The sequence below is a fragment of the Macaca mulatta genome, chromosome 1 (genome assembly GCF_049350105.2).
Source record: "Macaca mulatta isolate MMU2019108-1 chromosome 1, T2T-MMU8v2.0, whole genome shotgun sequence".
Classification (NCBI taxonomy): domain Eukaryota; kingdom Metazoa; phylum Chordata; class Mammalia; order Primates; family Cercopithecidae; genus Macaca; species Macaca mulatta.
Window position 1 is genome coordinate 24,929,207 of NC_133406.1, and position 13,719 is coordinate 24,942,925.

Below are 13,719 nucleotides of genomic sequence, written 5' to 3' on the forward strand. Positions count from 1 at the left end.
CTGAATACTTTCCCCTAAGATCAGAAACAAGACAAAGTGACCAGTTGCTGCTTTTATTCCACATTATACTGAAGGTGCTAGTAATGCAATAAGACAATAAAATGAAATATTAATAAATGACATAGATTAGAAAGGAAGAAGTAAAACTGTCTGAGCTGCTAGATGACATGATTGTCTATTTAGAAAATCCTAAGGAATCTACCAAAGAAAGCTACTGGAATAAGTGAGCTTAGCAAGTATGATACAAAGTCAATACATAAAAATCATTTACATTTCGATACACTAGCAGTGAGCATTTGGAAATTGAAATTTAGAAAAAGAAATTTACAGTACTTAGGGATAAACTTAACAAAATATTTGTAAGGCCTATGTGTTGAAAACTGTAGAACATTACTGCATAAAATTAAAGACCTATAAAATAGAAAGAAGTAATGTGTTCATGAATCAGAAGACTTAAGTCAGGTTTTCCCAAATTGACCTCTAGATTTAACACAGACTCAACCAATACCTAGCAGCCTTTTTTTGTAGAAATTTGCATACTGTTTCTAACATTTGTATAGAACTGTAGAAAACACAGAATAACCACACGACTTTGAGAAGAAAATTGAAGGACTACCTGATGTCAAGAATAATTATAAAACTCCAGTAATGAAGACAGTGTAATACTGGCATATGGATAGAAATAGAGACCAGTGGAACAGAATAGAAGGTCCAGTAGACCCACACGTATATGGCCAACTGATTTGCCAAAGGTACCAAAGAATTTCAGTGGGAAAAAAAAAAGTCATTTTAAAAAATGCTGCAGAAACAAGGGGGGGGTGGGAAACCTTGACTATTATTTCACACCATATACAAAGATTTGTTTGATGGGTTGTAGACCTAAACTTACAGAAAAAACTTGGAAAAAAATCTTTGTGTCCTTGCCTAACCCAAGGATTTCTTAAATAGGACACAAAAAGCACCATAAAATAAAAAACTGATAAATTTAATTTCATAAAAATTAAAAGCTTCTCTCAAGTGAATGAAAAGAAAACCACAGATGGGGAGAAAATATTTTTATGAAACATATCTGATAAAAGATTTGTGTTCAGAATGTCTAAAGAACTCATTCAAGTTAATAATAAGACAATCTGATTTAAGGGAATGGGCAGCAAAAAAATTGGAGATACTTCACCAAAGAAGATATGTGAATGTCCAGCAGGCATATGAAAAGATGCTCAAAAACCGTTAGTCATCAGGAAAATTTAAATGAAATATCACTACACACTCACTAGAATAAGCAAAATTTAAAAGGCTATGACAAAACGAAGTGTTGGCAAGAAGATAAAGCAACTAGAGTTCTCATGCATTGCTTAGTGGTGTTGCAAAATGGTACACACAACTTTGGAAATTATTTTGGCAGTGTCTTTTTTTGGGGGTGAGGGGGAGGCAAGGTCTTACTCTGTCACCCAGGCTGGAGTGCAGTGGCACAATCACAGCCCACTCTAGCAGCGTGACCTCCTAAGCTCAAGTGATCCTCCTACATCAGCTTCCTGAGTAACTGGTACTACAGGCGTGCACCACCACACCCAGCTATTTTTTGTAGAGGTGAGGTTTTGCCATGTTGCCTAGGCTGGTCTTGAACTCCTGGGCTCAAGCAATCTGCCTGTCTTGTCCTCCCAAAGTGTTGAGATGACAGGTGTGAGCCACTGCACCAGGCTGGCAGTATCTTATAAAATTAAATGTCCATGTACCTCGTGACCCAGCAGTTCTATCCCTAGAAATGAAAGCATACGTCCACACAAAGACTTGTACGTGAATGTTTATAGCAGCTTTATTCACCTCGAACTGGAAACAACCTAAACATACATCAGCTGGTGACTAGGTAACATAAGCTTTACGCATATCCATATGATGGAATGCTACTTAGCAATAAAAAAAAAAAAAGTGATTCTGACACATGCAGCTCCTGTGAATCTCAAAAGCATTATACTACATGAAAGAAGACATAAAAGACTGCATAGAGTATAATTCAATGCACATGGCGTTTTAGAAAACACAAAAGTAAGGTACATAAAACATATTAGTGGTTGCCAAGGACTGGGAGCTAATGATGGGGATTAACTACAAAGGGAACAAGGGAACTTTTGGGAGTGATGAGAATGTTCTGTATCTACTACTATCTATATAGTAACTGCTACTGCAATTAGTAGCAGTTGTATGACTGTATGTAGAGAGTGAGGTTGGGGTTTTTGAAAAAAGTCTATACCAGAGACTCCTTCCGGGCCTGCATGCTCTGCATATGGTGGCAGGGCTGTTGTGGCTTCATCCTGACTGCTGCTCACTGAATTCTACTCTGCCATTTCTAGATCTGGCCCAGTCCAGCCTGAGGTTTCTGGAGTTGGGGTAACTTATCTGTAACCACCCCATCTAAAGGTACCCAAGCTATTTTTAGTCCTTTATTATTTGAGAATGGGGCTACTTCAACCCCGGAGATGAAGTAACAATGTGATAGTTAAGACTCACCTCTAACTGTCAACCAGTTTCGCTGTGAGAAGTGTACAGCCACATGGGAGTCTACTATGGTTGGTGGTGGTTTTGGGTACTCCAGAATGGTCAGGTTGAAAATTACGCAGTGTCAGCATAACATAGAAATGAACTTTGTTGTTGTCATTGAAACAGGATGATAAGAGAGGAACTTAACTCCAGTTGTCGCCTGTGTAATGCTTATTCTGTAGTTTTCTGGGACAGTTAGTTCCTTTGGAGGAAGCCTTGACTCATAAGGTAAAGGTCAGGGTTATATAACTTATCTCAATTTGAAGAAGAAAAATTCACAGCCACAGACTTTATCTGTAATCCTGGTTTATAATCGCTCACCTGGGCTACTGTTCACAGGAGGGGTCAACTGAGCAACTAAGATGCAGTGAGGCAGCACCTCCCGCTAGTGAGGTGTGTTCCACTCAGGGCTTGTGAATAGAACAGAATAACCTTATGTTTGTGTGATAAGAAAGTTGAGTATTTTCTTTTTAAAAAGAGACTATATCCTCATGTCCCAAAATAAACTATACATGGATTTAAATAATCAAATATTCAACAACACATAGAAGAAGCTAGCAGATTATAAGGAATTTTATCAATGTTAGAAATAAGTGAAGCTTTCTCAGATTTGAAGTAACAGGATATATTAGAAAGGAAAATTAAAAGCTAATCCAAATGACAAATTAAAGGTTTATGTACACTGAAAAAGAAAAGAAAGAAAGCAAATTGGAAAAAGCGTTTGCGTTAATATGACAAAGCTTACTCTATAAAATTTGAGGATCTCTCTAAGGATAAGGATGAGAATAAGGGTATCATTAATATATAAATTGGTTAAGGACATAAATCCAATTCACATCCAAGGAAATACAGATAACAGTTGACACATGGGAAAATTTTGACATTGAGTAGTAAGAGAAATGCAAATTAAAGCAGCAGGGAACTACCATTTACTTCTTGAATTAGCAAAACATTTTTTTAAACTGCTAACCAAGTCATGTGGAAGAGTGTTGCAAAGTGGGAACCAACCTTATGATATGTATCAAAAGCCGTGAAATTGTTTATCTAGTTGCCAGAAAAGCCCTTGAGAATTTATCTTAAAAGAACTAATTACACACATAGGTGGAAAAAATAACTAATATGCATGAAGTTTTTCATTGTGTTATCTATGTTAGTGAAAACATGAAAACTGTCTAGCGATTAAGAACTGATTAAGTAAATTATCAGAGTATTGCCTTAGTTTTTAAAAAGGATAATTATGAAGACTGAAATACTATAGAAAAAAGTTAAAACAATCTTAAATGAGAAAAGCAGAGAGTAAAATTATGTATACCATAATTACAGTGAAGGTTTAAAAATATAGGTCCTTGGGGAAAAAACTGGAACAGATATACAAAAGTGAAACCTGTTATAAGATATTTAAACTACAGGTGGTTTACTTTTCCCCCTTAAAATAGTTTTAATGATCTTGAATACTATTTTTATAATACTGTGTCACAGGTTGGAGATGTAATAGTGATAAACAAGACTCTACTACTTTGACAGTTGAAGTGCTAGACTTATGAAATAGATTTTTTGAAATAAAGAGTAATTATTAAAAGACATAAGATATATGTCTTCAGACCATTTGAAAACCCAGTTATAATAGATTTCGTTTTTGTGTATTCATGTTTTTTCTATAGAATTATGTGCTTAACCTTACTTGTAATTACCGCATACGTAGTTTCACTGTCTGCTTTGCTCACTGAACATTATGTTGCACATTCTGTAGTGTTACATGGTCTTCATTGTTCTCCATAAATGTGGCTGTTTCCTTCAATTGTTTACTTGGAGTAAGCCTAAATATCTCTTTACATGTTTTTCCTCATTGTTTTATTCTTTCTCTAACAGCCAGCAACCCCAACACGCACAATAGCAGCAACCCCAATTCAGACACTTCCACAGAGCCAGTCAACACCAAAGCGAATTGATACTCCCAGCTTGGAGGAGCCCAGTGACCTTGAGGAGCTTGAGCAGTTTGCCAAGACCTTCAAACAAAGACGAATCAAACTTGGATTCACTCAGGTAGGGTGAATTGGCCTTACATTGATTGCCCTCCTTGGCTGGGTCCAAATTCGGTTGGCTCTCTGTATTCATGGATTCCACATCTGTGGATTCAACCAGTCTAAAATATTTGGGGCAGGGGATGGAAAAGGATGGTCATGTCTGTACTGAACATGTGTAGACTTTTTTCCTTGCCATTATTTCCTAAGCAATACAATGATTTACATAGTGTTTATATATTAAGTATTATAAGTAACCTACAGATGATTTAAGGTATATGGGAGGATACACATATGTTATATAAAAATATGCATTTTATAATTTTGAGTACTTGAGCATCAGTGGATTTTGGTATCCAAGGGAGGTCCTGAAACCAATCCGCTGTGCATACCGAGGGACAGCTGTATTTGCTTTACATGTCCAAAGAGGCGTCTAAGATACAATATATTCCTCAGCCATGTTGTTTTTTGGTTTTAAACTGTACCTTTTTGTTAGCCTTTTGCTGCATTTTTAATGTATGGTTTAATGTTAGTCTAGAAGCTTTATGATTCCTTTCGGAACACAGGCCTCTGAAATCATAATTATATCAGTAAATTGTGAAGAGTTTAAAAGATTATGTTGGAGGATATTTTGACTATACTGAGGATTTTGTTATTGAAGAATATCTGGTAGTAGACCTTAGTGCTTCATATGTAAGATGAAGACCTTAGTGCTTCATATGTAAGATGAAGAGAGAGTAAAGATTACAGGGTGTATTTTAGTAGCTAAAAGGGGAAAAGTTTAGAAGGCTTATTTAAAAACATTTTTTTGTAGTGGGTTGCGGTAGCTCTCATCTGTAATCCCAGCACTTTGGGAGACTGAGGTGGGAGGATTGCTTGAGCCCAGGAGATGGAGACCAGCCTGGTCTCTGGTGGGAGGGACCCTGTCTCTCCAAAAAGTAAATAAAAAATGTAACTGGGTGTGGTGGCACATGCCTGTAGTCCAAGCTATCAGGAGGCTGAAGTGGGAGGATTGCTTGAACCTGGGAGGTCGAGGCTGCAGTGAGCCATTATTGCTCCATTGCACTCCAGCCTGAGTGACAGAGCAAAACACTGTCTCTAAAAAGATAAAAATTAATAAAAATTAAAAATAAAAATAACTTTTTGAAAGAGAAAGGGTGATGAAGACAGGCATGCAGGCACAGGCACACACACTCTCTAAGCCTATGCTAAAACCAGTTAATCAAGCAAGAATCTATAGAAGATGAAAACCCCAAATTAGCCAATATCCAAATTAATTTTCTACAATTTGTCAGCTAACCGAGGACTTTTAAAGAAGAGTGAATATATTTAATAAATTATTTAAACAGTTGTCTGGATACATGGCATTTTTGTTTGTTCTAAGCACTACCACTGACTCTTTGATTAACCTGTCATAAATAATACATGTTTTTTAGAGACAGGGTCTCACTATGTTGGCCAGGTTGGTCTTGAACTCTTGGCCTCAAGCAACCCTCCTGCCTTGGCCTCCCAAAGTGCTAGGATTACAGGTGTGAGCCACTGTGCCCAGCCTGTAAATAATAATTTTAAAGCAGGCAAAGAATTAAACTGAATGAAATTTATGTAAAATGGTATAAGATCATTAGGTTAAAAAAAAAAAAAAGCGAAAGTATGGATTAGATTGGGTGCTTTTATGGAATCAGGAAAAATCTGATATTTTCTTTCCAGGGAATATAATTACTATTTGAAGTGTTTAAGCCACTACTTAAATATTACTCAAATTACTTTGTGTTTAAAGTACAGTAATGCTCCACCTGGCCTGGAAGGTCAAAATCCAAGGATAGCATCCTGCATGTACTATGGGTGTTTTTAAGAACAAATTTATATATATCTTTATATATATCTTTTTTTTTTTTTTTTTTTTTTTTTGAGACAGGGCCTTGATCTGTCACCCAGGCTGGAGTACAGTGTCATGATCACGGCTCACTACAGCCTTAACCTCCAGGGGTCAAGGGATTCTCCCGCTTCCGTCTCCTGAGTAGCTGGGACTCAGGCACACCATCACACCCAGCTAATTTTTGTATTTTTTGTAGAGACGAGGTTTTGTCATGTTGCCCAGGCTGGTCTCAAACTCCTGGGCTCAACCAAATCCATCCACGTCAGCTTCCCAAAGTGCTGAGATTACAGGTGTGAGCCACCACGCCCAGCCCAGGCTTCTATTTCTTTGGGAATTCGTTTTTGCTCAAAGAAATCAGTTGTGTTTGAGAATATAAAATGATTTTTTAAATAGGCATGATTTTAGAGGAAATACAGTTACATTTGTGAGGAGTTTTGAGTTACGAATAAGCAAATTATCCAGAAACATTTTAATCCTTTCAAAGTATCTTAAATGATCTGACTTGTTTTAAAAAGAAAGCTAGGCCAGGCACGGTGACTCACACCTGTAATCCCAGCACTTTGGGAGGCCGAGGCAGGTGGATCACCTGAGGTCAGGAGTTCAAGACCAGCCTCACCAACATGGCGAAACCCGATCCCTACTAAAAAATACAAAAATTAGCCGGGCGTGATGGAGGATGCCTGTAATCCCAGCTAATCAGGAGGCTGAGGCAGGGAGAATTGCTTCAACCTGGGAGGTAGAGATTACAGTGAGCCGAGATCACACCACTGCACTCTAGCCTGGGTGACAGAGCGAGACTCTGTCTCAAAAAAAAAAGCTAAACATAAAACTACATTGATATGAGTAAGTTAGGACGCTGAAATAAGTATACAGTTAGCATATTTAGCAGTGCCTCAAGGTTTGAACTATCAGCACAGTATACTCTTGGGTTCCCTGAGAGATTGTTGTCTAAGTGATATGCCAAAGATGTTAAGGCTTTTAAAAATCTTTAGCTTTTACTCAAATAGTGGTTTGCCTTTCTGCATTTGATCCAGCATATTGCCAGTGTTAGGTTTTTCTCTGCCTCCGCACATCCCTCCAGGTAAAGGAGCTTCTCTATGGTCTGGTGTTTTGTTTTATGGTTTTATCCTATTTTTTGGCATGACCATTCCTTATTTTTCAAAATGACTTTGAGACAGCAGTGGCAGTGGTTCACAAACTTGGACTATGTGGGTTAAAGTACATACTACTGCCGCAGAATGGAAAATCAGTCTATCAACTTCTGTTTGTAAGTCAGATACTTTAATTTTAGTTATTTGAAGGTTGTTCTGTGTCCAATTTATTTATGTACACACATAAAGAGAAAGTTTTAGCCATTAAAGTTATTTACTGAAATAAAAAAAGCTCTATTCTCTGTGTAAGTATGCATATTATTAGATGTTTTAAACAGTTATTTTCTAATTACATAATTGCTTATTAAAGGATTACTATGGCTGTCTTTGCATAGTTAGAAAGCGTGTTATAGTATAATACATTTATCACATGTGATACATTCATTATTTACCAGTTCCGGTTTTTGTTCCTTTTTTGTTTTGTTCTTTTTAAAAATATCAAAGGGATATAATATAGTTAAGATTGTATATGAATCTACTACTTAAAACGTTTACTTTTGTGAGTGATAACACAAGATGGTTGTGAGTTGGATTGTCATGAAAGCATTAAACCAAGCCTGTACCAAATTAATGAAAATTAGTATGTTAACTGAGGAGCCTGTTGCTTTTTATTCAATTAAGCAATTTAAATGTGAAATAAAACATATTATTAATAAATGATAAAGTGAGTTTATTATCATGGTTCTAGTTAGTTAATGGCATAGCTTTATTTCCAGCCACCACCTTAAGGTATCAATTCTTATAATTACTGTCATGATTTTTTAATATATATTTTATTTACCTTTTTTTTTTTTTTTTTTTTAGAGAGAGGGTATCACTCTGTTGGCTCTGGCTGGAGTGCAGTGGCACAATTATATCTCACTGCAGCCTCAAACTTCTGGGGTCAAGTGATCCTCCCACCTCAACCTTCCAAGTAGCTGGGACTACAGACACACGCACCACACCCAACTAATATTTTTGTGTTTGGTAGAGATGGGGTCTTGTGTTTCCTAGGCTGTTGATTTATTTTTTACTTGTTAAATTGTTACTTTTATATACTTTTATAATAAGATAGAAGTTTGTGAAAATTTATAGCTTAAAATGGGGTTTTAAAAATATGTTATTTTTGGCCGGGCGCGGTGGCTCACGCCTGTAATCCCAGCACTTTGGGAGGCCGAGGCGGGCGGATCACAAGGTCAGGAGATCGAGACCACGGTGAAACCCCGTCTCTACTAAAAATTACAAAAAATTAGCCGGGCGCGATTGTGGGCGCCTGTAGTCCCAGCTACTCGGGAGGCTGAGGCAGGAGAATGGCGTGAACCCGGGAGGCGGAGCTTGCAGTGAGCCGAGATCGCGCCACTGCACTCCAGCCTGGGCTGGGCAACAGAGCGAGACTCCGTCTCAAAAAAAAAAAAAAAAAAAAAAAAAATGTTATTTTTTTAACCCAACTAGCACCTGTTGTGCCAGAAAACGCTTATTGCCATCTAACGGCTATGTAAGTTCTTATACTCAAAGAATTACAAGGTTTAATTGGCACCAGCTATAATCTAAACAAGGTGACCATGACATGAATATATGTGATACACAATGCGTAAGTTCAGTGCTTGACATATAGTAGGCACTTAGTGAATATTTGATTGAAGTAACATTTTATTTTATTTTCTTCTATTTATTTTTTTGAGAGAGTCTCACTCTGTCACCCAGGCTGGAGTGCAGTAGCCTGATCTCGGCTCACTGCAACCTCCGCCTCCCGGGTTTCAAGCAGTTCTCATGCCTCAGCCTCCTGAGTAGCTGGGATTACAGGGGTGCGACACCACACCCGACTAATTTTTGTATTTTTAGTAGAAACAGGGGTTTCGCCATGTTGGCCAGGCTGGTCTTGAACTCCTGACCTCAAGTAATCCACCTGCCTTGGCCTCTTAAAGTGCTGGGATTATGGGTGTGAGCCACTGTGCCCTGCCTGAATGAAGTAACATTTAATAAAAATACAGCGATATAAGTATAGATAAACATAATCATCTATATCTTTAGACATATTTGTATACAGTATAATGGATAGCACTTATGCCCTGCTCACCACTAATTCTGGTTCTTTCCATTTTACTGTAATTGGAAGGAAATTAATAAACAGTCTACTTCAGTATGTTCAGAACTGTCATTAAAACTTTCTGTGATTATGGGATGTTCTGTATTTGTGTTATCCAGTACAATAGCCACTGTCTACTTATGGCTATTGAGCACTTGGAAGGGCTAGTGGTGCTGAGGAACTGAATTTTTAATTTATTGGATTTTAATTAATTTAAATAGCCACATGTGGCTGGTGGCTATATGGGAAGGCAGATATCAGTCACTTGAAGTTCAGGTATTCTGTGTGCCTCATTTTGTCTTACATTTCAATATTTCTCACTGTTAAACTTTTTGTCAGAAGTAGCTCACCAAAAAAAAAATGGGGTTTTAAAAATATGTTATTTTTTGTAACCCAACTACCACCTAATGTAGGTGCTAATAAAAAATGTATTTTTGGGACAGTATTGAACATTCAAAAGATGGATTAGGGGTAGGGAGGAATCAAAGGACTGGGATAATCCCAGTTCAAAATAAGTGTTGCCGGGATAGTTGAGAGTTGGCTGTCTCATAGTAGGATTAGTTGTATAGTACTTTGGACCAGAAATAATGTTGCCTTTCTGCCCTGTCACTAAACTAATTGAAATGAATGGGTGAATCATTTAAACTCCGTGAGCTTCTGTTTCCTGTATATAAAGTAACTATTAAGATACCCTTTTTTTCCAGCTTGAACAAGAGAGATTCAGCAAGAAGAAAAGCTCTGTATACATTTCAAAGGTTATAGGCTTATAGAGAAAGACATCTTTTGTAATATATTCAGGGCATCATTGTTCTATTGCTATAAGGTTACCAAGTTTCCAGTGCCCATGAAGGTTTGACTAAATGGGTCAAACCTCTCTACTGTGAATTTCTATTTCTATGATGGTTACAAAAGTAGTCTTTTAGAATACCTGTTTTTTGTAACTAACTTTGAAATCCAAACTAGGAGTGAAAATAGATTCTTTTTTTCACTGCTTCCAGAAATACTTGATAGGGAAAAGAAGAAAGAGATGATTTCTAATTTTTAAACTGATTTTTGGGAAGTTTGGTTAGTTCAGGAATATCTTGGGTTATCTAGAGAGTTATACATAATTAGGTGATACAGATAAATTTATTTTTCTTTTTATTAATTTTTTTTCTTTTTTTGAGACAGGGTCTCGCTCTGTCACGCAGACTGGAGTGCAGTGGCACGATAACAGCTTGCTACAGCCTTGACCTCCTGGGCTCAAACGATCCTTCCACCTCAGCCTCCCAAATGGCTAGGACTACAGGCACAAGCCACCACGCCTGGCTGATATTTGTATTTTTTTTTTTTTTAAGATGTTTTGCCACGTTCCCCCAGGCTGGTCTGGAAATCCTGGGCTCAAGTAATCCACCCATGTAGGCCTAGGCCTCCCAAAATGCTGGAATTAAAGGTGTGAACCACTGCGCCCAGACCAGATAAATACATTTTTAAAGATTACTTAAATCACTTTGGTTGTATCATTTAAGGGGCTTGTTAGAATATTAGCACTATTTTTGATACCTAGTTGAAATTTTGGTATCTCCATGATTACATAAGGTGGCAAGAAGAGATTCAAAATGGGAAAGTATGTGGGACAGTATTGAACATTATAATGATCAGGCCTGACAGAGTCCTCACAGTAACACTGTGACTGGCTTAGGACTGGAGTTTATGTGGAGCCCCGTAAGTGGAATAATTATTGACTCTTTGTCTAAAGCAGTTACTGGAGCAACACCCCAGAGTGAAGGCTTTAAGCATTGGTGAGATGACTCTGTCTTTCCTCTCCTCTTCTCCTGCTCTGTATTGTGTGTAGGGTGATGTTGGGCTCGCTATGGGGAAACTATATGGAAATGACTTCAGCCAAACTACCATCTCTCGCTTTGAAGCCTTGAACCTCAGCTTTAAGAACATGTGCAAGTTGAAGCCACTTTTAGAGAAGTGGCTAAATGATGCAGGTAAGTGACTGTATAAGACATTTCTTTGTCATTCATTGAAATTTTACAGGGGGATTGTTATATAAATTGGGGTTTATATTTCTTACTCTATTTTTGTTATTATGGAACCTTGAAGCTTACTAATCCTGGGAGGATCATTATGAATTATGGTGATATAAATCAGAAAGCTGATTCATTTAAATATTCTAGTAATTACAGTGTAAACAATTAGCAATAATCTTTAGCCTGAAATGCTTCTTGTATTTGAGCCAGGAAAGGAACACACACACACACACAGTTGAAGGAATAGGATAAGAAGGCTTTTGTATTTAGGTAAGCTTGAAGGAGAAGCTTATTGTGTCTTCCTTGATGAATTATCATAGAACTTGTTCTTGCAATATTTCTGCTTTTGTTATTTCAGATGACCACACATATCATTCAGAAAAGTTAGACTACTAGCTTAGTCTTACATTTTTTTGTTTTGAGAGTTCCTTTTGGAAGATTGGACTTTTGAGTCACAGTATCATAAACTATGAAAGCTGTAGGAGTCATATAGATCCCTTAAACTATAGTTCTTATTGTAGATAGGAACAAAAATTAGGCCTTTGGAAAAGACAAACCTGAAACACGCATCCTTGGACAGTTTTATTCAGTAGCTGTGGATGAGGCCTAGGCATCTGCTTCCAGAGTCCACAGATAAGAACCACTGGTTTACTCCTTCCATCTTATTTTACATGTAGCAGAAACAAACTCAGTTGTGTATGACATGCCCAAGGTTATTAAACTGTGAAATTACAGAACCCTGTGATTTAACTTCAGAGAATTTATAAATATTTCATTTGTTTCTTTTCTTTTTACCCTAGATTATACCAATAAAATGAGAGGCCATTTACAAGATAAATATTAAACGTTCAGTAATTTCCAAGAAACTTTCTTCCTTTTATCCCCAGAACTTATAAACAAACAGAACTGGAGACATAGAGCTGAGTTTAAGGATAGAAATAGTAAACCTCTTTTTTCTCAGAAACAGAAATCCAAAAGTAGTGGTAATATTGTCAGCATCCTAGGACAAAGAATGCCCATAAGGGCAGCAGAAATATCCATGGTAGTAAATATATATTTTTTGGGGGGGCGGGGGAGCAGGTAGAGGGAGCCATGGTCTCGCTGTGTTGCCCAGGCTGGAGTGCAGTGAGATGATCTCAGTTCACTGCAACCTCCGCCTCCCAGATTCAAGTGATTCTCCTGCCTCAGCCTCCCAAGTAACTGGGACCACTGGTGCACGCCACTGTGCCCAGCTAATTTTTGTATTTTTGATAGAGATGGGGTTTCACCACGTTAGCCAGGCTGGTCTTGAACTCCTGACCTCAAGTGATCCTCCCACCTCAGCTTCCCAAAGTGCTGGGTTTACAGGTGTCAATCACTGTGCCCGGCCAATAAGCAATATTGTAATGTAGGTTATGTGAAAACCTTTTCATACTTGCATGTAGCTTATTTTGTCAGTTTTGTTAATATGCATATTGTGCATATGAATCACTGTGCTCAGCTAATTTTATTTCTGTATTTTCTTCATTCTTACAGAGAACCTCTCATCTGATTCGTCCCTTTCCAGCCCAAGTGCCCTGAATTCTCCAGGAATTGAGGGCTTGAGCCGTAGGAGGAAGAAACGCACCAGCATAGAGACCAACATCCGTGTGGCCTTAGAGAAGAGTTTCTTGGAGGTCAGTGAGGATTTTACTTTTCTGTACATGGGATTGTCTGTGTGGTACTTAACATTAGTACTTAGTAGAAACTGTAGGTGGTAAAAGATGACATGTCAGCCTCTGCCCTTATGGATGATTATAAATAGGTGAAGTAAGTAAGTTACTAACATAGGAGACAGAACCAGAGTTCTGCAGGGTTCAGGAGACACCAGAATCACATCCATGCGAGCGCTCATGAGAGAGGTGGCAGCTAACATATGATACATAGGAATTAATTCCACAGACTACAAAAGGTGGGGGGAAAGTACTTTAGCAGAGGAAGCACATGAGCGTTCCCCCTCAGAGTGGGGGAGAAACACTGAAGTGAGGGAAACCATAGGGTGTATCAGGAGACACTCTAGTAGATTGGTTGGTTA

The 13,719-nt window shown here is 37.8% G+C and overlaps 1 protein-coding gene across 3 annotated transcripts in view; it reads left to right on the forward strand.

The window, feature by feature from the left end:
- The window catches only part of POU2F1 (POU class 2 homeobox 1), a 185,023-nt gene that overhangs the window by 153,369 nt on the left and 17,935 nt on the right, over positions 1-13,719 (forward strand). For all 3 annotated transcript variants that reach the window (XM_001088884.5, XM_028850084.2, XM_002802053.4), the window contains 3 exons: positions 4,405-4,578; positions 11,483-11,624; positions 13,182-13,321. In XM_001088884.5, coding sequence (XP_001088884.2) covers positions 4,405-4,578; positions 11,483-11,624; positions 13,182-13,321 — 456 coding nt within the window. The remainder of the gene's footprint in view (positions 1-4,404; positions 4,579-11,482; positions 11,625-13,181; positions 13,322-13,719) is intronic.